The 27,804-nt window shown below is 36.7% G+C and overlaps 1 protein-coding gene across 1 annotated transcript; it reads left to right on the top strand.

The window, feature by feature from the left end:
• Window positions 1-1,485: 1,485 nt before the first annotated feature.
• Window positions 1,486-27,804, top strand: LOC126975830 (N-acetylgalactosaminyltransferase 6-like). Its single transcript, XM_050823864.1, has 12 exons — window positions 1,486-2,022; window positions 3,082-3,133; window positions 3,258-3,569; window positions 9,922-10,110; window positions 11,617-11,794; window positions 12,710-12,827; window positions 14,794-14,904; window positions 16,633-16,791; window positions 18,263-18,325; window positions 21,968-22,104; window positions 23,436-23,547; window positions 24,416-27,804. The coding sequence occupies exons 1-12, from the start codon at window positions 1,837-1,839 to the stop codon at window positions 24,611-24,613; spliced, it is 1,815 nt and encodes a 604-aa protein (XP_050679821.1). The 5' UTR covers window positions 1,486-1,836; the 3' UTR covers window positions 24,614-27,804.

Raw genomic sequence — 27,804 nt, 5'->3', positions numbered from 1 at the left:
ATATAGTTATATATATTATAGATACGTGCAGTCATTGATAGATTGACAGATGACGGCTATAATCTTGTAAAAAAAAAAGAGACATAGCTGAAATCCAATACCTAGGTAGGTACGTAAGCAACTGTTCGCTTTCAAACTTAGCCGGATTATACGTCGTCGCCTTATTTATTGTAATAACTACTTTTTTAATGGAGATTTTGGCTCGCACATACCATGCATCCGCCAGTTTCAAGTTTTGCTAAAAAAATGACAATTTGAGAAATGGCCACCGTTAAAAAAAATAATTAATAAGTAGTATAATGTTATTTAGAATTGTATACAAAAGTACTCTGTGGCGAGAGTCGATTTTTTTTTTGGATTACGAGAGTCGAGCCTACAGTCACAGAACACTTTTACTCTAAACACTCGTTTACACCAAGGAATTATACACGTATTTGATAAGTTTCATACAAATTACAAATACAAGTTGTATGCAATGTTTTCAAAATACAAAAACATAAAACTTGTCGTAGACAAAATTTGTATGAAACTTGTCTAATGAAATTATTTCACACCTATTAGTTGTCTGCATGTATATGATCTCATGTTTTATACTTGTTGTAGGCTTGTTGCTAAGCTTGTTTAAGACATATCAGTGCAGAGATAATGAATTTGACAACACAATTGACTACTGGCACAGACAATAGAAAGTGAAGGTACTGTGGAACTTTGCTTCATGGGTGCAGTATACTTGTATATCATACAGAATGAAATTCAAGAAAATCACGCAAGTACTGGTCGTGATCATATTTAACCGACTTCCAAAAGGAGGAGGTTTTCAAATTGATCAGATTTTTTTTATGTATGTACACCGATTAATTTGAGATTTATGATCCGATTTACGTAATTCTTTTTTTGGTTCGTTGCGAAATAGATGCCATTTCGTCCCATAAATATATTTTTTACATAGTTTGACACAGAAGTTTTAATTTTATGAACATTTTTTATGAAAATTTTTGTGTACGTTGATGATATGTTTTTTGTATACAGCTTTTTTAGGAGTTTTTATTAATTTCAGGTTGATTATATATTATTATTAACGGACACTAAAAAATAAAAATAAACTACGTTTAAAAAAACCGACTTCAAGAACTGAAAAGTATCAAATAACTAAAAATTTATTTAATACACCTCCTATGTTTTTAATAAGTATTATACATAAATTTCAATAAAATTAACAATACTTGTTAAAAACATAAATGTTTTATGTTGGAATGAACGCTGTTAATGTATCAGACTGTATCAAACATGTCTCAGATCTATATGTGATCGCAAAATATGTGTTTTATACTTGTATAAAAACTTGTTTGCAACACAGTGTGAACGCAAGAATGGTTCAGACAATAATTGTAATGTTAAAAACAAATAATTATGTTTTGACAAGTATTCTACAAGTTTTGTATAAAACAAGTTTTTGACTTGTTTCTTGGTGTACACGAGGGGTAACGTAACGAGAGACAAAATAAAATGTTGTTATTGTGAATGTGTTTGTTTTATTTGTTATTTGATTAGACATGATTTTGAAACATTTTCATAGGAGTACCTATGAAGTACTATGTAATGTACTTTGTACTATTTCATAAATTCAAAACAGAGTGATTATTTATGATAGCCCCACGACAAAATGAATTTAAAAATTAATTTCGTTTATAATCACGACTTGAAATGTAAAAACGATTTATCTTATCTATTTATCGAAAGGCAGACTGTGTAGTACGATAAATCCTAGACAGAACATAATTTATCACCTATTAATATTGAACCAACATTTTTCATAATTTCACCTTAAAGTTTGTGATGAAGCGTTACTTTCTAAGATTGCTTCGACTAAAGACTCTCGCCAGTATTACTTTAATAGTAGCAATAGTGTATATTTTCCGATATCTTGGTGATAATAATATAAAGTCTGCATCTATTCAAAGAGAATTGAAGGAATCGCTAACTGCAGATGAAAAGGATTATTTTGTTCCTAAAAGTTTGAAGGTAACCATATAAGTAATATATTTATATTTTAACATCACTTCAATTGTTTAGTCACTGGTTTGAAATAATTAATACCTACTCCTGCTCAGAAAAACCAGCAAAGAATCACTAGCACCTACTGAAAATAATTACAAGGATGTCAAATTACCAAAATAACTTGTAGGTATAAAAAAAAAAATTTTATGGTCATAAATTTTGTGCAGGTACACTTGACACAATAAAATATTAAATAAAAATTTGGTTTGTTTTAGAACAACAAACTAGATCATAATATTGCAAATTTTTCCATTTATTTTTAGCAAATTTGTATACTTTCAAGATTAATTACTATGAATAACTTACAAGAAAACATACCATGAGAAGTAATTGTTAAAAAAGGGTTGTGGGCTTAGACCACACGGTTAAAAGTAATATAAAAACCCTTAAAATAATTAAATGAAGAAAAAAAACATAGTTACAGTGAAAAGTTTCAACTATTTTCTTTGTTTGATATTCATAAAGTAATAATACTTATTCTTTTTTATTACTCTGGCTAATTTTGCTCTGACTGTTAGTGCTGATTTAGTTGACATAATTAACTTTACCCAAATAAATGTCACATGATTCATGCAAGTTCAGTTAATTGTGTGAAAATTATATTTTTTAAGTGTGTGAAAGTCACTACTAATACAAATAAATGTATCATAATGATTTTAATATTTCTTTCTCTCATTAGGCTCTGTCACATAGTATACACATATATATGGAGTCTTGTCTCCATTGTATGCAGAGTATGTAGGTACAGCCTATACAGTCCACATGAATGTTTTTCTGCATATACAGGTGTGTTGGTCATGCGCTGGAAGAGCAGGACAGGGTCATACCATCATCAGTTCTGCTATTACTGCTCTACATTCACCTGTGATACTAAAAAAAATAGTAGACATTTTGCAGATTTAATAATGAAGCTTTTTAAAAAATCAGTATAGTATATATTTAACCCTGAGTCTCAACATGAAACCACCAAGCATACATCTTACTTAGATAATGGTAAAATCGGTTACTTATATCTCTTTTCAGAAGATTGATTGGCATAATCATGAGAAGATTAATGATGAAAGCAGACGAAAAGGTTTGTTGCTATTATTTCTTCTTTAATACACTTATTTTTCCAACTTAGTTATTATATTATATGATTACAAATGTGAGAAGACTAGAGGCATTTTGTGAATTATATGTGTGTTATCACTATTTAGGTACTGGTGAACAAGGGCTTCCGGCATATTTATCAAAAAATGAGAAACACTTGGAAGATGAATTGTACTCCGTGAATGGTTTTAATGGAGCTCTCAGTGATAAGATACCATTGAATCGCTCCCTGCCTGATATCAGACACATTGGCTGCAAGAAACGTCTCTATATTGAGTCTTTACCAACTGTGAGTGTGGTTGTGCCATTCCATAATGAGCATTGGAGTACATTGCTTCGAACAGCATATAGTGTGTTGAATAGATCACCAGAGTTTTTGATCAAGGAGATTTTTTTGGTGGATGATGCTAGTACCAAAGGTGAGAATGATTATCCAATAAATATATTTATAACTAGCTGCTGCTCCACGTAGAGGCTGTAAAGCAGCAAAAATACTATGCTTGATTTCACATTACGCCATAATAAGTATGTTTTGACATTTCAAGTCATTACTTTGATATACCCTTTCAGTGAGAATATCCATATAATTTCACTATGATGTTGTAGGTAATATTCATGAGTACCTCTCATAGTACAGGTGCAAGAAATGTCGGAATCCTACTGTGCTTTTCAGTAGTATTATTACCAAAAGACTGAGATTAATCTGCAATCCTAGAATCATTTAAACTGAAATATTGATTTAACACATTAATTATTAATAATATAGGCCAATTTAAAGCTATTATTATAAATTGAATCAATCAAACAGGTGAATGAATGAATGATTACTGAATGTGCAATTTCAAAGAAAGTGTACAGAAGTAAGACATTCTCAGATCTTTATGTCAAACTACAAGACACCCACATCCCTTCAACGATAGACTTACAATAGTATAGCGTATAAAAAAACAGTGAGTTTGAAGAACATCTCTAACGGAGATACAGCAAGATAGAAAAGAAAAAGCGAATCAATAGTTCCTGAACCGATATTGCTTAAAATTTAAAAAACCGTGAACTCTCAACCGCGCTTGGAATAAGCTCCTTTCGTATTTTTAACCGACTTCAAAATGGAGGAGGTTATCAATTCGATCGGTATTTTTTTTATGTATCTATCTATTATGTATATATACACCGATTACTCTGAGATTTATGAACCCTAATTTTTCTTTAGTTCGATGCAGAACAGATGCCATTTGGTCCCATAAAAAAATTTACGTAGTTTGGACCAGTGGTTTTCATTTTATGAAAATTTTTGTTTACCTCGATGATATAATTGTTTTTTGTGCACGACTCTTTTAGGAGTTTTCATTCAGGTAGATTATATATTATTATTATAACTAACACTAAATAGTAAAAAATAAAGAAAAAACTATGTTTAAAAAACCGACTTCAAAAACTGAAAGTATCAAATAACTAAAAATTTAATTTAATACACCCTTACCTTTAATATTAATAAAATACTATTATTTGTAAGTTGGTGCCAAGCCAAATGTATACATTTGTATACAATGTATACTCACTATAGTGAGTACCTACACTTGCCACGCGTGACTTTGAGCGGGATAGCTTCGTCTAGAACAAAACAACCCAAGCGGATAGACATGCGTGGGTAACCTTAATAATTACAGTAAGCTGTTTATAATATTAAGTTTTATTTTGTTTAGTATTATTTTATTAATATTATAGGTAAAGGTGTATTATTTAAATTTTTAGTTACTTGATACTTTTCAGTTTTTGAAGTCGTTTTTTTTAAACGTAGTTTTTTTTTATGAATTTTTACTTATGTTTGTTATTATCATCTGTATAAAATATTACGTGCTGTTACATAATGGTTATGCATCATTGGCTTATTTGCTCATGCCCCATAGCTAATAGCTTGGTAGGTGATATATTATTGTAGCTTATATGTTGTCTCGATTCATTAGTTTTATTTCCTTTTTAACTTAGTATTAAATTCTTTAACCGACTTTTAATTGTAAGTTAAATCCTATCAAAGCTTAGTTCATAAATTTATTTGAATTTTTTTATGCTTCTCATCCCATATCTCTGTTGTATTATGGACTAGTTTAAAAAAACTTTGGCTGAAAGGTATATTCTTAAATAAAGATCTCGTTGTTAAAATTTTTGAAAGAATTAATGAGTAGGTACCTAAATATTAATATTGCATACAAAGAAAAATATTAATGGCAATGGATGGGGTGAAAATCTATTATCGTTTGGCGGAAGGATGCTATATATAAGAGGCGTGTTATGCAAGTAGACCACAAGCTTCCACGGAGTTCCCCAATGCTGTGTGCTATAGCCTAAACTGGCTCTGCTGCATTTAATGATGTTTTAGATGCATTAATCTAAAATATCATTATTACTTGAAACAGTATTACCTTTGTCAAAACGTAGACTTTTCATTTTGAGCAAAATTTTAACGTTGGGTACTGTTGAATTGGGTCACTAGGTCAGTGATTCAATGAACTTAAATATTTGATGAAAACGTTGCATTGCCAGTTTTCCGCACAAAAGTTGAATAGCAGCGCCTTCAAAGAAAAGGTGCGGGCATCTGTATTTTATAGCCTAACCACATGGTCATAGATTGTCCATCGTACAAAATTATTATTACCGTCCATACCGTAGGTTCTGAGTACGACTGCGGACCAGTTGGTGCGAGGCGTCCACCCACGAGACCGTCCTATGGTCCGGCCGTACCAAATCCGACCATGTGCTTAGGCGATTTGGTTTTGACGGCTAGCGACGCTATTTGAAGGCACAAGGTCGAAGGTCGAACTTCGTAGGGCCAAAGAATATATAATAGTACAACTACAGAAGTCTCACTCTGCAAAATCAGTTAAAGAAATGGGGCTCTTGCGGCCATACAATAAGGTGTAATTCAGATCGCACAGCGCTATTAACCTACATTTTTATTTACCTAGAAATTGCCTCTCTTTGTATCGCGTGACTATTCTGACGACAATAGGGTTGTCTTCTTTTCCTTAAACTGTACTTACCTAGTGTTAGGTCATATTTGAAATATGCTTAGTTCTTTCTTTAATATAAATAGGTATGTACCTAATAGTAATTTAAAAACAATATTCTTTCGTTGTCAAACCAACATTAGTTGCAGAGAGTAATGTATGCGTTGGAAGACCACGTAATAGCTACTTAGTATAGGAAATAAATAGCTACCTAGCTATCATGAATGGTAAATTCATTATAATAATAATCACTTGAAATGACATTGTTTCAGGGTCTTAAGGAAGCTTAAAAAATTTAAATATGGATCGCAATGACCCTTAACATGCTTTGCTTTTTTTATGTTTCTCCATTTTTAATGGATCGGTCGGACCGGTGAAGTATGTGTATTAACTCGCGCGTGCGTCACTGCTCGCTCTTCGGACAGTGTACCCAGGCCAAGAGATGGCGCTGCGTTATGTTTACGCTCTTTATAATAAGGAGAGCCATTCAATGATTACAACACGATAGTCAAGTCTTTAATAAGTAAGTTGAGTTTTTTGCTATCACTAGCTCCATCTATCATGTAGGTTAAATAATCGCCATCGGTGAAGTTGCAGCGTACGTAATAGAATAGGTGGCAGCACTTTCAATGCAAATTTTTTTCATGTGCCAATGTAGGGAAGGGGGCACCCCCCAGCCCCTAAGGCAGGGGGGTGCCCCCTGCCTTAGTGGCTGGTCGACTGTGTCGAGGCCGCCGCGCGTACTTACGAATTCGATACCTACACGGAGATTTAGACAGGCCTGGGGGCGTATTCTAATTCTAAAATCGATAGTCGATATATCGTGGCATTAGTCGTGTCGAATCCTACTCTTAGTTGCATCGTATTCAATGTCGAAACGATGATTGAACCAACGAAACATTATTCGATATTATCGGTTCTACTCTTAGTTGAAAATGTCAGAGACTCGGATTTGACAAATAATCAAACGTCACTTTTACGATAATCTCAACGAAGTTGTCGTTGCTATTATTGTTTCAAGTTGTATAGAAATATTTGCCTTACAATATACATACTTAATATATATTATTAAAATAATACAATGCGCACATACTTATAGCAAATTTAAGACTTTTATGGTTTTCTCGTGGTTGCCATTGTCAGACTTGGACAAGGTTCGCAAATAATTCATTCACTCTAACATCGTTAAAAAAATCAAAATATTAGTCTATGGTTATGATAAGGAATTCGAACATATTTTGTTAGAGTAGGGTAGTTGCGATATATTCGGTGTATTATCGTAACATTCCGAATGTATCGTTGTTGATATTGCGAGTAGACCTCCTGGTATGGCGCGATAGGGTATTTTTTTTATCGATAATTATTGTTTAAGTTAAATTTGAAATTGTTCTGTAATGATTATTGTAAAAATTCTACACCCTAAGTATTTTAAGCTAAACAGCTTCTTTAGTTTGTTTTTATAAATTATGAAGTAGTTTAGAAATAATATATAATAGGGTGCCTGGGTGTTTTCATAGCTGCTATTGCGCGGTTGTTTCAAGTGATTGACTGTATTTATTAATTGAACTTTCTAAAAGTTCAATTGAAATGTTTAAATCAATTTTCATTTCTCCCGTAATTGTTAAGAGCTTGCGAAGTCGCCTTTTTTAAACGTAAAAACTACGTTTAAAAAAACCGACTTCAAACTTTTAGTTTTTATTCTTAGTATTTTTAAAAATAATCGTAGCCGTTTTTACTCCAAATAAATAATCGTGGACAATGAGTTCCAATATACCTGGATATCGACTTGTAAATCTTGATAGATATTTTTATTGAATTAAGCGTTATTTTGGGGAACTCCATAATTATCCAAATGTTGTGATTTTGATTAAGTGTAGATCCGCAAAGATTTTTTTAATCAATTGGACACGTGTTTCGCCTCTACACGAGGCGTCCTCTGGAGATGTTGTCTCGCAAAATGCAAGCAATAAAAATTACTACGGCAAAGGATTAACCCCCTTATTCATAATGGTCCGCTAACTTTAAACAGCCGCTTAGGAGTGTTTTTTCGCATTCTGACTTAGGTCAATAGAAGAAGACAGCGAGTATTAGCAATGCTTTAAGTTAGCAGACTATTATGAATAAGGGGGTAAAAGAATATGTGGTGCCAGTCATATACAACGAGATAGCGTGGCTGATGACTGTTGTTCAATGTTACTCAACAATGCTACTTGCTAATTTAGGATAGCTTATGTAAATCGTTTCTTTTTTTATAAGTTATAATTCTATTAATGTTTAGTTCCAAGTTCTAATAGTTTAGTTTAATGTGAGTAGTAGTTAAGTATGTTCACACAATTCAATGCTTTTTGAGCGCAATAACTTGCCAACAAACTGCTAAAGTTTGGCATATCAATAAGTTAAAAGTGTACCCACTTATTAAATATAAAATAAATAAATAAAGGGTCTTTCAACAAGAACTTTGTTTTCTAAAATAAAATAAAACAAAAAATTTGATGAAGATGATTCAAAGAGAAAAGTTCGGCAATTATGAATGAAAAATTATATCAGGCAAATGTCCACCACGACCACGCTGACAGAAGTCAATTCTTGCATCAAAATTTTTAATCACTTTTTGGCAAAATGTCGGGTCTATTTCGGCTATCACATCACGGATTTTGAGTTTTAAGGCTGCAATCGATTTGATTTGCTCCGTATAGACTCTGTCCTTAAGATAGCTTCACAAAAAATAATCCAGTGGTCTTAAATCGCACGATCTGGCTGGCCATTTGACATCTGAATTTCCTTAAATTATGCGATCAGCAAATTTGGTTTGCAATAAATTCATCGTCTCATTGGCTGTGTGACATGTGGCACCGTCTTGTTGAAACCACATGTCAGTGATATCCATGTCATCAATGATAGGCCAAAATTGAGTTGTTAACATCTCGCGATAGCGTGATCCATTGACCGTTACCGCATTTCCAGCCTCATCTTCGAAAAAAACGGCCCAATCACGCCTCCAGACCAGATAGCGCACCGTACAGTGATACGTTGAGCATGCAAAGGCTTCTCAATAATCGCTCTAGGATTTGCAGAAGCCCAAATGCGGCAATTTTGCTTGGTGACATACAAGTGAAAATGGGCTTCGTCTGAAAAAAATATTTTTTCAGAAAAACCAGCGGGTTGTTCCAGAATGAATTGAGCGTATCTACGGCGATGTGAATGGTCGGTCGGCTTCAATTCCTGCACTAGTTGAATCTTGTAAGGCTTCAGAGCCAAATTCTTACGCAAAATTCACCATGTTTGGGATAATAACCCCAGTTTTTGAGAACGTCGAGAACTTGACAAATTTGCATCTTCTTCAACACTGTGGCTCACGGCTGCGATGTTTTCAGTTGAACGGCCCGGTCGAACACGCGTTGGTGTTAGCACATTTTTTACCGAGCCTGTCGACTCAAATTTAGCGACCAAATTCTTAATAGCGGTCTCAGAAGGACAATTATGTTGTCCGAAAATGTCACGAATTTTACGGAGTATAATTTTAACAGAACCACCATTTTCATAGTGGGTTTTAATTATTTTAATGCGATTTTCGAGCGAAATTGAATTCATTGTAACAATTGCCAAAGCATCTACTACGAATATGTCAAAAAACTAACTGTCAATGCTGTCATGTTGTTGGTGTTGCCACAATTAAAAAACAAAGTTCTTGATGAAAGACCCTGTAAATAAAAAAAAACATTTAGCCCATGTCAGCTTTCAATAAATCGTTTTTTGGACATTTCAGCATTCTTAAAGCAAAAGTTGGAAGATTATATCAGTGAGAATGTGCCGAAAGTTAAAGTGATCCGGCTGGCGCAGCGCAGTGGTCTCATTGCGGCGAGACTAGCTGGCGCCGCGCGCGCTACCGCTGACGTTCTGCTGTTCCTGGACTCGCACACCGAGGCCTCCGTCAACTGGCTACCACCACTGCTGGGTCAGTCCACAGTATGCTATTTATTTGTTTATGAACTATCAACAGAATTACATGTGATACATTAACATTAAGCAAGTCTTAGTTGCTAAGGATTCATATAGGCAGTTTTTTTTATGTAAATAAGGGACGAGACTAGCAGGACGTTCAGCTTGTAGTTGATACGCCCTGCCCATTACGATGCAGTGCCGCTCAGAATTATTGAAAAACCCAAAAATTCTGAGCGGCATTACAACCGCGCTCGTCACCTTGAGACATAAGATGTTACGTCTCATTTGCCCAGTAATTTCACTAGCTACGACGCCGTTCAGACCGAAACACAGTAATGCTTGCACATTACTGCTTCACGGCAGAAATAGGCGCTGTTGTGGAATCCATAATCTAGCCGGCATCCTGTGCAAAGGAGCATCCTACTGGTTCAGTTTCAGTTACAGCGCGTGCATAAATACAAGTCGTACAAAAAGTAAAAAAAATATAATAGGTAAAGGCTTAATAATTTATTTTTATTTATTTATTTATTTCATATAGGAAGACCAACAGCATACAATAGTTTTAAATAAAATCTAATATTGAAAAAAGCCAATTAAAGGTCATCACGGATAGCAACATATTAGTTTAGAATAGTTACGAACACTTAAGTTAATACTGTCAACGATAGTGTTAAAATAAAGTCATGTAAATATTAAATTTATATAATGAAAGGTATAAAAGAAATTAAAATATACAAGAATAAAAAAATATCTACAATATTATGTTTATGACAACTAGTGTTTTTTTTTTATAGAAAAAGGAGGACAAACAAGCGTACGGGTCACCTGGTGTTAAGTGATCACCGCCGCCCACATTCTCTTGTAACACCAGAGGAATCACAGAAGCGTTGCCGTCCTTTACGGAAGGTGGACGCGCTTTTTTTGAAGTTACACATGTCGTATCGTCCTGGAAACGCCGCACAAGGAACCTCATTCCACAACTTTGTAGTACGTGGAAGAGAGCTCCTTGAAAACCGCACTGTGGAGGACTGGCACACATCCAGATGGTGGGGATGATATCCTAATTTGTGGCGCGTCGTGCGAAGGTGGAATTCGGCGGTAGGAATCAGGTGAAACAGCTCTTCGGAACACTCCCGTGATAAATGCGGTAGAAGACACACAATGAAGCTACGTCTCTACGCAACGCCAAGTGATCCAGCCTTTCACAGAGCACTGGGTCCCCGACAATACGAGCTGCTCTGCGTTGCACGCGGTCGGAAGGATTGAGCTGTTACAACATAACTGCTTCACGGCAGAAAAAGGCGCCGTCGTGGGACCCAAATCTAGGCGACGTCCTGTGCAAAGAAGCCTAACATAGGTAATTTCCCTTAGTCGCCTCTTACGACACCCTTGGGCCTAGAACTTACCTATTCTTTTTATGACCGCGAAGAAGCACAGGGCAATATATGATCTACGATGCTTGTGTTGTTCACCGACACAGTGTGGTCGCAATATATGTGGTCTTGTGGTATGTCGGCAGAGCCCATAGCGCTGGACTACCGCACCGTCGTGTGCCCCTTCATCGACGTGATTGCCTTCGACACGTTCGAGTACCGCGCACAGGACGAGGGCGCGCGAGGAGCCTTTGACTGGGAGTTGTACTACAAGCGCCTGCCGCTGCTACCCGCAGATCTCGCCCGCATGCCCGACCCCTTCCCGTGAGTGCTCAATGTACAGATTGTTAGATTGTGATTACTTATAGCAATAACAATGACAGTACTATATTATACAGTATATATTTATTAAAAAAGAATGCTGGTAGAGTTTCTTGCGCCGCTTCTTCTCTCTCATTGGGCCATTTGTTTCCGAAGCGGTGGTAGTGTTAGAAATGAAATAAAAAAGAACTGTAAAGGAATCAATTTTCAGAAAATAATTAATATTATACAATATGAAATCGCATACTTACCGGAACTAACTTTTAGTGTTACCTACTTATGGTAGGTTTTATTCAGTATAAGTATTACATACCACAACTTTTTTTTTAAATCTATTAACATGGTTTTTCACTTTGATTGTTACTTATTTATTTATTTAATGTTAAATTATTAATAATACTAACCGATTATAAACAATGGCGGGTTAAAGGAAACATTTTCTTTTTTATTATTTTAATATGACACCATTTGTATCGATAACACTTAAAAAGCGTATTGATAAAGCATACATAGGTGGCTGGTTCAGATCCGGCTCGAAGGACCACTTTGTACGGTGTATTGGTTGCCGTTCAGATTAATTTATGTTTGGTTCATACATTAGAGAGAGACTTAAGTACAATTGGCTTATTGAACTAAGTCTAAATGGTTAAAATGGTAAATGGTTATGAGCACACGCGAACCGATTGATGCTCGAACGTGAACTGGGAGAAAATGTAGAAACACGGCACGCGCCAGCGCAACCACTGGCAGGGTACAACGTGATGTGCGATGCAACGCGAGGTTTCACTCGTACAGATATGTAATACGTATTAGTACCTGATGAAAATATCTTCATTATGATAAACCAACATACCTCGACGTTTTAAAGTTGGTTATAAAATAAATAAAAAAAAAATTATGCATCAATTTCGATTGCAGGAGTCCGGTGATGGCGGGCGGCCTGTTTGCAATCGCCCGCAAGTTCTTCTGGGAGCTGGGCGGCTACGACCCTGGCCTGGATATCTGGGGCGGGGAGCAGTACGAACTCAGCTTTAAGGTACAACTTACGTACTTATTGCGTCCATAGTATGAGCGCTTTATGTCAGGTGGATGCAAGGTTATAACGTGGAATAAAAAGGGGCACACATGGTCATGTAAGCCGCAAGATAGGTAGCGAGATTTATAAATATATACTAGTGGACCAGACAGACGTTGTCCTGTACACACGTTGTTCAACTCCAGTTAAGTTTACTCTATGTGAACATAGATGGCGCTGTATTTTATTGTCAATTAAATGAAACACGCTATCAAGGACTAATCTAATAATACCTACTATGATTATTTTTTATGGGTCTGTACTCTAATCAATCCTTAAATTTGTTAAATCGGTCCAGCCGTTAGGAGGAGTTCAGTTACAACAGACGCACAAAAGAAATATATATATATATATAAATTGTGTCCTATATCAGGCCTGTCTCACTCCCCGTATAGGTATCGAAATCGTAGGTACGTGCGGCGGCCTCTACAGAGTAAGCCAGTCAGTCGGGACTCACGAGCGAGCAGTGATGCACGCGGGCGTTGTCATCTACTTCACAGATCCGACCGATATTTAAAATTAAGAAACATAAATAAATCAATGCATATTGTTTTCGCCATATTTGATTTGCTCATTGCGACACGAACTTGTAACTGTCAATGTCAACGTCAGTTGTCAAGTTCTCGTTTCCACTCCCCTCTTCCGCACCTCGTTTCCCTTATTCCTACCTCGCCGTCACTCTCTTGTCGGTGGATCACGCGCTAACACGCTTGCGCAGCGCTCCACGACCCACGAATTTTCGTACTTTTAATGGCGGACGCGCCACCTAACTAACCTTATCAGTGATTAAGTGACTCAACAACCAAACACGAACTAAACAAAGAATAAAGGATCTATATAAAGGCAAATTGTTTCCCCCGGGGGCTGATGAGGAGTTCCAGCATTTACTAGGTCAGTTCCCTCCATCCCTGTATGTGTTTCCTCACCCGCACACCCACATATTAAAGGTCATTGCGATCGAAATTTAATTTTTTTAAGCTTAAAGACGCTGAAAAAATTTAATTTAAAGTGATTATTATAACAATGAAATTACGATTCATGATAGCTACCTATTTATTTCCTATATACTAAGTAGGTTTGACTATTTCGTGGTCTTCCAACGCATACATTACTATCTGCAGCTAATGAAGGTTTGAAAACGATAGAATATTGATTTTAAATTACTTTTACATACCTATTTCTATTATAGAAAAAACTAAGCATATTTTATAGGAAACCTTATACTAGGTAAGTACAGTTTTGGGTAAAGAAGTCAATTTCGCCCTAATTTCGCCACAACAGGTAAGAGACACGCGATAGAAAGAGAGGCAACTCATAGGTGAATAAAAAGGTAGGTTAGTAGCGCTGTGCGATCTGAATTACAAATTATTGTATGATCGCAAGAGTCCCTATTTTTTAAATTGATTTTGCGGTGAGAGAGTGAGACTTCCATACTTGTATTATTATTATATTCTTTGCCTATATGACGATTTTTGCATCCACCTGAGTTATGCCATGTGTCCATTACCTGGTGGCGCAACCAGTCGCGCCACCATGGTGTCCGTAAGCTACCAAACTAGACACCATACAGCCAACAGAGTCGCCAGACCGCACTGACACGGTATCAAAATGTACCTCGAAGAGATAGCACGACTGCTGTATGTATTTGAATTTCGATAATAAACCTTTTTAACCAATACAAACGCAATTAAAAAACAAAACAGAACAGTGCATACGCGTTGCACGCAATGAGGCGGGAGCGTCTCTGGCGGTCGGACTGACACTCGGTGACTAACTTTATAGAGCTGTATACATTTTGGTGATAGCGGCGACTAGTTGTGCCGCCTCGGAGTCCTGGTGAAATATAGCCCGTTTGCTTGTTGGCGAATGTGTCTGATGTCAGGAGCTAGTCAGACTACAGGGTAGTGATGAACGCGATGGTCCACAGATCTGGCAGTGCGGCGGGCGCCTGGTGGACGCGCCGTGCTCGCGCGTGGGTCACGTGTACCGCAAGTTCGCGCCCTTCCCCAACCCGGGCCACGGAGACTTCGTCGGCAAAGTGAGTTACAAATACGCGAAGGAAATCACAATTGCATTTTGGCTCACCCGATAAAAAAATGAAATATTGCGATAATGGTTACTACTGATTAACTGATTATTGAACTATTACTATTCGCCTGTTTAATGTCTGTATTGATTTTTTGACACTTTAAAAAATTGTACATCCATAAACGCCAACTCTCAACCCTCTTCAAATTCGGTTCAAATTCAAAGGTGATCGGTGGCAGATCACAGCTTTGGTTCGATGCGTCAGTTAAAGCAGCATCTGACTGCAGAAAACAGGCGTATCGAACTTGGGTTGCGGCGCTGGGCTCAAAGGATCCGAACTGCAAAGTTCTAAAGAGGAAATAAAACCGTCCCTCCAGATTCTTTAAGCGGCAAATCGCCCGTGCGAAATCGAAGCACGTTGTCAAAATAGGCGAGCAGCTTTCCAGTTTGCCGACTGGAACACGCAAGTTCTGGTCGTTGTCGAAAGCTGCTCTTGGTAACTTCAACCAGCCATCCCTGCCGCCGTTGCACATGAGGTGTCCCGCGGTGCTTTATGCCTGAAGTACAGTCAAAACAGAAAACTGTTCGCCGACCTCTGTTTTCGTTGGACGTCAGGAAGTCAAGCGGGCCGGAAGGCATTTCTCCAATCGTGCTTAGAACGTGTGCCCCTGAATTGACGCCGGTGCTAATGCGTTTATTCCGTCACTCTTGTTCAAAAGGCGTAGTCACTGACTCATGGAAGTCAGTCCTTCTCCATCCGATCCAAATAAAAGCAGACAGTTCGGATCCGGCAAACTACAGGCCTATTGCTATATATACCTACCAGCTCTCCAAAATCGTGGAGAGCATAATTAACCGCCAGCTTTTGGTATACCTAGAAGATTTCCAGTTGATCAACGACCGACAGTACGGCTTTCGCCATGGTCGGTCGGCAGGCGATCTTCTGGTATACCTAACACATAGATGGGCGGCGGCTATCGAAAGCAAGAGGGAAGGCCTAGCAGTTAGCCTGGATATAGTGAAGGCCTTTGATCGTGTATGGCACAAGGCGCTCCTCTCAAAACTTCCATCATTTGGGTTTATGCCAGCTTCCTCACTGGGCGCAGCATACAGATCGTTGTCGACGGTTATTGCTTGAACCCTAAGCCCGTGAATGCTGGAGTGCCCCAAGGCTGTGTGCTATCGTCCACGCTGTTGCTAGTGATTTGTATGTCACTTTTTGTTTGCGTGCGCAGTGTTTTGTTTTTGTTATGCCTACTACTCGGTTAAGTCGAGTTAGTAAGTTTTTTATTGGCGATGTATATGCTTCTACAATATGATCCCAGAAAATCTACAAATCAATTAATGTGTTACGAAATTTAAAAGTATTGTTAAAAAACGTTTATGTGGGAAAGGTTACTATAGCATAAGCGATTTTCTTAATGATACAACAAACTGGGAATGAAGCGAACACCTCCAGGCTTTTTAATTATTAATGTTTATTGTACGATATCACATTGTAATCCATTTTTTTACGAAAAAAAGCCCTCTGAGATTCTTTCGCCCGTTATTCTTAGGTTTGAGGCAGTCTATTTTGATGGGTGGTGGGTTTTGACGTTCAATAAGTGATTTTGAATAAAAATATTCGAATTTGAATTGCTCAAACTAGAGGTTTACTGTCAACCTAAATTTTTTTCGACGTTTTCACAGCGGTCACAGTCTATCTAGACGTTTAGATGATCTAATAGTATTGTGACAGAATTACAGGCGCGTAGCGGACGTGTGGATGGACGAGTTTGCGGAGCACCTGTACCGGCGCCGGCCGCACTACCGCAACCTGGACCCTGGCGACCTGAGCGAGCAGCGCGCGCTGCGGACCCGTCTGCGCTGCAAGCCCTTCCGCTGGTTCATGACGCAGGTACACATAAATAAAATATCTCTATATTTGCGTTCTTTCTCTGAGCCCCACTACTCTATGCTGTATGCGCAGGTCCTTTTTTAACCGACTTCAAAAAGGAGGATGTTATCAATTCGATCGGTATTTTTTTTATGTACGTACACCGATTACTCTGAGATTTATGATCCGATTTACGTAATTATTAATTGTTTGATGCGAAATAGATGCCATTCGGTCCCATAAAAATTTTACATAGTTTGGCCCAGTAGTTTTCATTTTATGAACATTTATATGAAATTTTTTGTCTACCTGGATGACATAATTGTTTTCTTTGTATGGCTGTTTTTGGAGTTTTCATTCAAGTTGATTATATATTATTACTAGCTGACCCAGCATTGTATTGCCGATATTAAAATCGCGATACAAAAGTAACTGTTGATCGTAGCTGGGTGAAAATTTGAAGTTGTATGTATTTTTTAATGCTGACTCATAATCAAATTTAAATAAAAATGTGAAAAACATTAAAAAACAAAATTTCGTGTGGACCACCCTTAACATTTAGGGGGATTCTCAGACCTACTCAATATGCTCACAAAATTTCATGAGAATCGGTCAAGCCGTTTCGGAGGAGTACGGGAACGAACATTGTGACACGAGAATTTTATATATAAGATTAGTAACACTAAAACGTAAAAAATTAAAAAAAAACAAGGTTTTACAAAACCGACTTTAAAAACTGAAAAGTATCAAATAACTAAAAATTTAATTTTCATTTCTCATGCTCTGAAATTGCTTATTTGTGCACGATATAGGCTGCACAAAATCGATTTATATGCACAAGTGCATTAACGTATCTACTCATAAATGTATCTATATTGAGAATGAATGCTGTTTTCCTGGCATACATGTAATCTTCCTATAGCCAGTTAAAGTTTCTTAACTGTAGGTTCAATTTGTATTTTCAATACATATTTCTTATTACCGCTTTCAGCCGGGGCGCAGTTTTCTTTCCTTAAAAATAATGTTATATGAACACACTAGCCCTCCTTAGTAGGTACATTATTGCTGCATCGACGTCTCTTTTTTACTACATTTTTTTTTTATGAAAATTAAGGAACGAGATGAGCAGGACGTTCAGCTGATGGTAACTAATACGCCCTGTCCATTACAATGCAGTGCCGCTCACGATTCCTGAAAAACCCAAAAATTCGGAGCGGCACCACAATTGCGCTCGACACCTTGAGACATAAGATGTTAAGTCTCATTTGCCCAGTAATTTCACTAGCTACGGCGCCCTTCAAACCGAAACACAGTAATGCTTACGCAGTACTGCTTCACGGCAGAAATAGGCGCCGTTGTGGTACCCATAATATAGCCGGCATGCTGTGCAAAGGAGCCTCCCACTGATATACTACTAAGGTGCTTTTGCAGGTTTTTGTATATATATAAAGCTGTAAAAATTAAATTTTTTATTATTTGTTATCATTGCCAGGTTGCCTTTGATCTGACTGCGAAGTATCCGCCGGTGGAACCTGCGCCGTTCGCTCAAGGCAGGGTAAGTGTAAAGCGTCAAGAGTAAGTTGTCATGTATAGAAAGAAAAATTAGTATAGAAAGTAAATCAGCGGTAGGTGGTGAAATAATTGAGTCACATTGTGTGCTTAGATTAATTTAATACAATTTTACCTTTTCATTTAAGTTTTGCTTTGATTTTATATCAAAATATTTTTTGTGACGTCACAAAATGGCCCAACGGAAGACCAGCGTTGGTTTTCAAACCAGCAACATGCTGAGTTGGGACCATTTTATTGAATCTTATATAATAGAAATGTTTCAGTCTTTTTGTTTTTTGCTTGTTTATCAATCTTAAGTTTATATTTATTTTTTATGTTATGTATTAAGCATGTAAAAAAATGTAAAAAAGAATCTTTCTTTTTTCTTTCTTTCATTTAGTTTTACACGGAATCAAACATGGAATACTAATAGTTTTCATATTGGATTGTAAGATAGGTAGATCTTATAAGGGATTATACAAAGACACGATGAGATAGTTCAGTTAGGCGTGATAAGCAGAAGCGTCTGGTATCACTAAACAAAAGTATGTTTTTCATGCGGGCTGATGTTGACGTCACGTTTTGTTATTATTATGATAAGGCGTTTTTTTTAATGCGTGGTGTTATCAGATATTACCGGACTCTATCACTATATATACTGACCCGGTGAACTTCGTATCACCTTTTATAAGTAAGTATGTTCTTTCTTTCATTCGTCATGACGTGTTGCACTATTTATGCTTAAAATGTTTAGTTTAAAATTCGAGTGTGTTATGAATAGAAATAATACATTCATTCAAATTATTTGATAGGTTTTAGTTACAGAAATATATATCTATTTTATTAAAACTTGTGTGTAATCCCTATTTTTTGGTTTCGTTTTTTGGAGCATAAATAAATAGAGAAAGGTTTCCCTACTCGCGAGCACGCCACATACACCTGACACATAAGCTACGATGGACATGGAGATCACCTTATAATACAGTTAAAATGAGATAGATTTATTTGCTACAAACAAGCCGCATATTTTACAAAACTGCAATATCATCAGCATTTTAAAACATCCAAGTGACTAGCGCTTAGTAAGGATTACTGCCAACATAAATATTAGAAAGCAGTCAAGATGTTAATTCAATACTAGACTTTCAAACAACTTTGACTGCAAAAAATGCAGCTTACATCTTTCTTAATTCGAAGACACAGATAGTACTTCAATACAAACCTACTAAGACAGTATTGAAAAAATGATTCTCGAGAGTGTGAAAATTATGTCACGCCCACAGAAAGTGTGAAATAGAAGGGAGAAAATAATTACACGAGAAGTAATGGAACTCTATGAACGAAAACATATATTAAGGGAAAAAGAAAACAAAACAAAAGAAGAAAAACATAACTAAATAAAATACACAAAAGGATTGAAAAGAACATAGGAAAAAATATAGAATTGGCACAATTAAAAACCATTTTGAAAAACAGGAGCATTCAAAAAGGCAAACAAGCATTTAAGTAATAATAAACAACTGATGAATCAGTTACAGGTAGAAACAAGAGCAGTAGTCACAAATAGGAAAGAATTAATGCAAGTTGCGACAAATTTGTATAAAAAAAACTATACATGCCGACAGAATCTTCTAAGGAATATTTTGAATTGAGGCAAAATATATGTGAAGAAACATCCATTGTTCCTCGAAAGTGAAGTAAAAAAATAAATAAAATCATAAAAACTGGATAAAAGCCCCGGACCAGATAGCATTGCTAACGAGATGATCGCTGCTGGAAAAGATACACTGATTAGGCCATTAACTAAGCTATTTAATCTCATTTTAATAACGAAAAAAATATCAAATCAATGGATGTCCATTGCTCGGATATAGTACTACTATTCAAAAAAGGCGATTCAAAAGACATCTTCAATTATAAATCGATCAGCCTCAGGTCGTGTTCATTATTTTCGAAAACATTATCAAGACGTATAACTAAAACATTGGACGAAAATCAGTCAGTGAAGCAGGCGGGATTTAGACAAACTTTTTCGACATTAGACCATATCAACACAGTGAAAATTATCATAGAGAAATACTGTGAGTATAATATACCACTATACATAACTTCATAGATTACAGCAAGGCTTTCGACTCAATCTCTCATAACTCAATTTGGCAAGCTTTGTCCAATGTCCATGGAAGGCATAACAATGGCAGTCAAAGAGATATATGAAACAATTACTTCCAAAATTAAATTAGATACTCCAGGACCATCATTCAAAATAGGAAGAGGGGTAAATAAGGAGACCCGCTATCACCGAAAGTTTTTACAACTGTTTTAGAGCAAGACAGAGCACTAAACTGGAAAGATAAAGGGCTCCAACTTCACGGCAAAGTTATGTCACACCTCAGGTTTGCAGATGATATTGTATTATTCTCAGAAGATCCAATAGAAATGCAATTCATGATAAACTCACTCAGCCAAGAAAGTAAGAAAGTGGGCCTCGAAATAAATCAGGAGCAGACAAAAATAATGACTAATAGAGAACCTATGACTCTTAATGAAAAATTTATTGAATATGTTGACGATTACATTTACCTAGAGCATGTAATATCATTCAAATCTTGCAATGAGAAAAATATATAACGTAGAATTAAAAGCACTTGGAATAAATAATACTTACTGGTCGATGAAGGAAATTTTTAAATCAAATTTGCCAATGAAGCTTAAAACAATAGCTATGGAGACCTGTTTAATGCCATGCCTCACTTACGCTTGTCAGACATGGCCTCTGACCTATAGAAACTTAGAAAAAATTATAGTATTTCAGAAAGGAATCGGTAGAAGTTATATAGGGGCTAAGACGTAATAGTAATACAACAATAAGAAAGAAAACCAAAGCTAAAGATGGAGATCTGTTCTACATTGGAAATGGAAATGGGCTGGACATATACAAAGAATAAAAGGCGAAGAAAAAAGTCTAAAGGAATTTTAACCTCAACTTGACGAAACCAAAGATTTTGTTGCAAATTTGCTTGAAATGGCTTCAAGAATGTTTTTAATCGTTGTTATACGTTGTTGATTCAGGGTTGTGTTATTCATATATTTGTTTAAAAACACTTCAACTATGACGGCTGTTGTGCTTCGACATTAAAAGGCATTAAAGGCATTTATTTTCTCAAAATTGATTCCTTTAGATTTATTTTTGATGTCATTTCTAATATACTACCGCTTCGGAAACAAATGGCGCTCTGAGAGAGAAGAAGCGGCACAAGAAACTCTCCCAGCATTCTTTTTTTGCGCTCTTTTTAATAAAAATATACAATATTGTACTGTCATTGATATTGCTATAAAATAATCATAATCTAGTCCAAGGCTGTCCGATCTCTTATATATTGAGTTATGGAGTAATAGGATTAACGACAGAGCCATTTTTTATTAAAACATTTTATTTATAGATAATGCCTATAGATAATGACTTTATGTATCTTATGAAGCCTACTAGAATTAGTTACAAGCAATCACTTATTTCTAGTGTTATAATAATGAAAGTCACAATTAAGAGCAAAAAGGTGTCGATTTTTGTGAATGTATATTAATTAGGCATGTCATAAGCGCATCAACTTCAGTATGAAGTGTACCATGAGTATGACGTCACCAGGTCCGTCCGCTAGCAGAGCCTGCGCTGTGTGTGGACGCTCGCCACGCGCAGCAAATGCAGCGCCTGCAGCTACGACCGTGTGGCGACACTCCTGCGGCGGAGCAGCACTTTCTGCTGACCTGGCACAAGGACATCAGGTGCGTTCAGACGAGCAGGACGTTCAGAAAGCAAATGTTCAAAGAACCCAAACATTTCTGAGCGGAATTATAATAATAGAGTTACATAAGATGTTAAGTCTCACTTGCTCAATAATTTCACTTGCTACTGCGTCCTTCAGGCCGAAACACAATAATGCTTACATATTTTACCAGTGGGAGGCTCCTTTGCACAGGAAGCCGGCTAGATTATGGGGTACCACAACGGCGCCTATTTCTACCGTAAAACAGTAATGTGTAAACATTAGTATTAGTATGTCTCAAGGTGACGAGCGCAATTGAAGTGCTGCTCAGAATTTTTGGGTTTTTCAAGAATCCCGAGCGGCAAGGCATTGTCATTACAATGCCTTGCCGCTCGGGATTAAGGGGTAATTGATAAGCCCTATCCATTGATAGGGCTTATCAATTACCATCAGCTGAACGTCCTGCTCGTCCCTTATTTTCATGAGAAAAAAAACTTTTCTGCATCACAGCAGAAAAAGGCGCCGTTATTGTACCCATAATCTAGCCGGCATCCTGTGCCTCCCACGAGTAAAACTGGTGCTATGACTCCAGCTTGCTCTCACGAGGTCACTCCCATGTACCTAGCCTGAAAGTAAACTGCTTCTAAAGTAGCAATTGTCAGGGTTTGCTGTGTTGGTTTAGTTGCTGAACTACTTACACGTTTTATGAAGAAAAATTATCAAATGAGGGTTACAACGTGGTACAGCGCCTTTGAAATATATTAAAGACAACAAACTACTTTTGTTAAAGACATTAAATTGAATGGTGACTAAGTCGCTGGAATAAATATTGTAACCTTTATATAAATTATTGATTTTTTTTTACACATTTTCACACAAATTATCTTGCCCCAAACTAGGCATAGCCTGTACTATGGGTACAAGACAACGATATATTTAATACGGTATACTTACTTAAACATACATAAATACATCCATGGCTCGGAAACAAACATTCATATTCATCATATACATTATTGCACCTACCGGATTTCGAACCCGGGACCTCTAGCTTAGTAGTCAGGGTCACTAACCATTCAGCTATATGGGTCTTCAAATGGGTACTAGGCAATCATAATGATCTTGTTATAGGTACACCAATTTTCTTTAGACCGTTCTAGACGCTCCGACTTATAAACGGACAAACATACAAACAAAAATAAAATTGGATTCGTGAGTTGTATAATTATTTACTACGCAATTTATTTCACAAAATGTAAGTACAGACATAGCCTGCAGATTTATATAGTAGGTAGGAGTAGTGGTTACTGTTAGATACATTTAGTAAATCGTTTATTGTATTGTTTTCAGATGTAAAGATAGAAACATGTGTTGGGACCTTCCCGACGCCTCCCCCAAGAGTCCGATCTTACTCTACGGGTGTCACCTTGGAGGTGGTAACCAGCTCTGGAGATATCATCCTGTGAGTCCCATACATCCATCATAATTATGATAAACAGACATTCCAGAACATACCACATGTAACAATTACCAATCAGTGTAATCCCTTACAAACGAAATCACCACTTCAGCAGGAATTCGCTAAATGATGTAAAAACTTACAAGAAAGTCAAAGTTTTTCATTTGCAGGGAATATTTACAGTGAAAGACGTTACAAAATACAAATTTAGGTCTAGGCACATGTTTTGTCTTGACCGTTATGCAAATATTTCTGTGGTTATATTCTATAATTAATTATATGAACTTAAATTAATAATTGATGCGTTGACCCATTTAAGTGTTGTTGCTGCAATAATCCAGAATCTTACACTTGGACCACCTTTTCTAACAAATCTTCTAGACTTCGAAGATTTTGGAATATATTTAAAGTAACACGAAGCCCCTCTGCCGGCTGGTATAATAAATAGTGCTTGAGGATTATGTGATAATCACTTGATAAAGTTTAGTTCTAGCAAGGGAGAGGGCTATGCGAGTTTCACAGCGAGATCGAATCAGAAATGAGGAGATCCGTAGGACAACCCAAAGTCATCGATATGGCCAGTGGTTAGGAAACTGAAGTGGTATCGGGCAGGGCACATAGGTCAACCAACAGGTGGCCGTTGGGGCAGTAAAGTCCTCGAATGAACCACCACGTACCGGAAGACGTAGTATTGGTCCCCACAAGATGGACCGTTGATCTGGTCAAGATCGCCGGCATATATTGGATTCGGGCAACGCAGACAGATCACCGTGGCGATCCTTGGGGGAGGCTTAAATCTGGCAGTGGACGTGTTCCCGCTCAAATTATGATGATGATGACTCCACTTATAAGTTTTACATTATGTAATCAGAGTACGAAGCAACTGAAGCACGGCGACAACGATAAGTGCTTGGATTTCGAGCGCAGCTCACGGGAGTTGTTCGTGCGGCCGTGCGACCAGCGCGCGACGCAGTTCTGGCTGCTGGACCACGTGGAGCCCGAGCTGATGGCCGCCTGGGAGACTGTCGGGCTCCGCCCCACTGGCCCGCCTCCTGACCTCGCCAGCTAGCGATACATATTTTGTTCACCCCGTTTCGCCCGTATTCAACTTTTTTGATGCAAGTTTTTCAGAACCATAAAAAGACTGATAAATCTGAAAAAAATGTGAAAAAAGGTTTATAAGAAAAAGAAGGTTCTTTAGAAAATAAAAGATAACATTTAGTAAAAATTAGCGCAAACGTAGGCATTCGTACATTGTATTGAACGTCCTATCTAATTTGTCATATTATGTGTAGAGATATATCAAGTTATTTGTGCGCGCAGTGCTATGCGTACGTAAAGTTAGTCTTTCGCGTTCGCTCAATCAGTAAGGGGCTATTAGTTAGAGCATGAACGATCCATTACTTCAAACCATTTGTTGGAAATTTATATATAACTGAATTCGGTGCTAATAGTGTTTTAGAAAGGATCTGCCGGGAGCACAATAATCTTTTCAAAACTACTCGTGTTGACATCCACTCCTCCTCCCCTCAGGATTATAAAAAAATATTGCATAAATTTATCAGTGCAGAAACCACATAACTTACGCTTTGTTTTGATTTATATCCGAAATTGAATTTTTAGTTTTTTTCACTTGTTTACTTCTACATTATATTAGTACAATACATTTTTTTCTTATTAATACTTATTTTGTTATTTTTATTAGCTAGTTATAGTGTGTTATCTGTTGGTGAACCTAATAAATAAATAGATAAATAAATAAATCCAACTCTAGGAGCGTGGTGCATAGACGCGTGTTTTGTGACGTCACGCTCCTGGAGCTCGACCTTATTTGATTGGATAGGTATTATTGACATAATCAAATGCGTACTAATAATTCATATTAACCTGACTATATAAACTTTTTCGCCGCTCACGGCGGTGCCTCAGAACGAACACGTGTTGTCTTGACGACGGCTTCAGTGTCACTGACTCACACATTTAAATTTTACTTTGCATATTTACAAGCACATACACACATAGCATTGCACGCACTAATGGTTGGTCTGTATCTTAATATTGTTGGATTTACAATTACAATATTTGTTGTTGCGTTTATAGTAAATAAAGCTTACAATAATTATTGTATCTGTTATTATATTAACTGAAATATAAATCAAGTATATCTCTTTATCGTATTTTATACTAAAAGTAGTCCTCAAGCAAACAATATACAACGTGGCGATATTAAATAAACAGGACGTAGTTCCTGAAAAACGTTCCAAGCCACAAACATCACATTTTAAGGAATTCGGGCTTAAAGTTTAATAAATATAAGTGTATTCCATACATGCGGGTTGGGTTACAAAGTCATGATGTCATTTAAAGAGTGACAGTAGGGCTGCCTTGCCTGTTTTGTTCTTGGCTGTTTTGTCGGTCCGTTAATATGAATCACGTGACCAGTTTTGTTTTATTAACTCAATTTCGACATGATTGTGGTTTCGAACGTTTTTCTGGAATTACGTCCAACACACGGGTAGAGCTATTTAATCGTAGTAAAAAATATTTTTTAAAATTAAGTAATTGAAATTTTACATTTAAAAACAAAATTTTGAACACGCTTAGATGAGCGCTATTGACCTACGAGTAGGTGTCAGTGACTACGGTAGCTCGCGGGTACTTACTTACTTACAGGGTGTTTCGAAATTGTGTTATGGACAATTGGTTTATTTAAGTGACCTGTGTATTTTTTTTATTTTTTTTTATTATTAAGGTTAAGTAGCTTTTGTGAACTCTTGTGGATAGGTGGTCACCCCCATTAATTACTTATTTTATTAAACGTCTGTAAGGATTAGCAATCTAAGGCCGACTGACGCCGTAATGTGGGATGTGTTTCCGCCCTACGGGATTGGTGTAAAAGAATGTTAAGACACTTCCTGTCTTATTAAGCAACGGAATGAAAAGTTACTCCAAGTTTGAAAATAACTTCTCCGTGTCATTTAAGGAACTACGCGCACTTATTCAGCTCTTTTCAGCCTTTGTCCATAGAAAACAACAATTTTGTATAGAGACGTGTACGCGTCGATTCAGCTTTCCGCGTCCATTCTGCTTTCGCGGCAAACCAGCATAAAATCAGAATAAATGTGTTTTTATTATGCGAATGCTATAGAGAGCATTCGGCGCTGTTCCGCCGCGTACAGCGCTGTTCGCCGTCGAATGCGGCGGAACAGCTCTTTACAGGGATGGTTCGCGAGTCCTTGTCGACAAGTTGCGACCTGTATTGTTCCTGCATTGATTTGACGTAATCATTATGCACGCAAAGATTAAAGAGTGCAGATGTGATTTAAAGTTCCGTACGCGGCTGATAGAAGCAGAGCTGTATAAGTGTGACCAAAATCGTTCAGCGAAACGCGAATGGAGCTGAATAAGTGCGCGTAGTCCCTTATTCTGTAGTGATAACGGTAAGAGACAAGCGGTGTTATTACAAAAAAGGTAAACTCGTGGTAAACACTTTTTGTAAAAAAGTTCTAATACAAATCCGTGTCTCTCTGTTGTTTAGCGTCAATCTTTAGACGTCGTTTAAATAGTAAGACACTTTAATAAGACACGTGTCTAAGCCATGATTAAATAATTAAGTATTTGTAAATAACACTGAAAAATACCTAAATTTGGAATAACATTATTTCGCGTTTATTAATAAAACAGTTCAAGTATATTATCGAAGGTATAAAGTTTACAGAAACGTACCTACAGTCAGTGGTCATTTACGGCCATTCCCAATATACTATCTACAAATAGAGATAAAATACTACCTTGTACTGTCAGTAATTAGCTGTCAATAATCTGAAGCTGTAACAATATACCCGATAAGTCATTCTTATCGCCTTATATTGGGACGTGTGAATTGCAATTTCCATACACACTTCTATCGCTGGTAAGCTATACGTCGTCCCATTGACAGACAGCTTTGATAAGGTTATTGGGACAGAAAAGTCGGCGATACTTTAGATTTTTATCTCAATTAAGAGATAGACTGAATATTGGGAACGGCCGTTAGCAAACCGTATTTTTATATATATTTTAAAATGGCGTTGATTGTATAATGACATTTCACTATGTTTTTTATTATATACACTACGATTCTTATGTTTACAATTTTATACGTTAATAATTATACTTATGTATGTTAATTCGGAAGTATCAGAAGTATTTATTTTAATTTATATTCAAATGACACAGTGTAATATTGTGAATAAGAAATATTATTTTTTTATTTGACAA

The sequence above is a fragment of the Leptidea sinapis genome, chromosome 38 (assembly GCF_905404315.1).
Source record: "Leptidea sinapis chromosome 38, ilLepSina1.1, whole genome shotgun sequence".
NCBI classification, from domain to species: domain Eukaryota; kingdom Metazoa; phylum Arthropoda; class Insecta; order Lepidoptera; family Pieridae; genus Leptidea; species Leptidea sinapis.
This window is presented reverse-complemented; position numbering and strand designations above follow the sequence as displayed.

What these genes read in the sequence shown, in the direction of transcription:
- LOC126975830 (XM_050823864.1), top strand. Translation starts at nt 1,837, where the DNA reads ATGAAGCGTTACTTTCTAAGATTGCTTCGACTAAAGACTCTCGCCAGT. An exon ending in TGATGAAAGCAGACGAAAAG is followed by an intron (nt 3,134 to 3,257) that starts GTTTGTTGCTAT and finishes ATCACTATTTAG; the next exon opens with GTACTGGTGAACAAGGGCTT. An exon ending in AGTACGAACTCAGCTTTAAG is followed by an intron (nt 12,828 to 14,793) that starts GTACAACTTACG and finishes GATGGTCCACAG; the next exon opens with ATCTGGCAGTGCGGCGGGCG.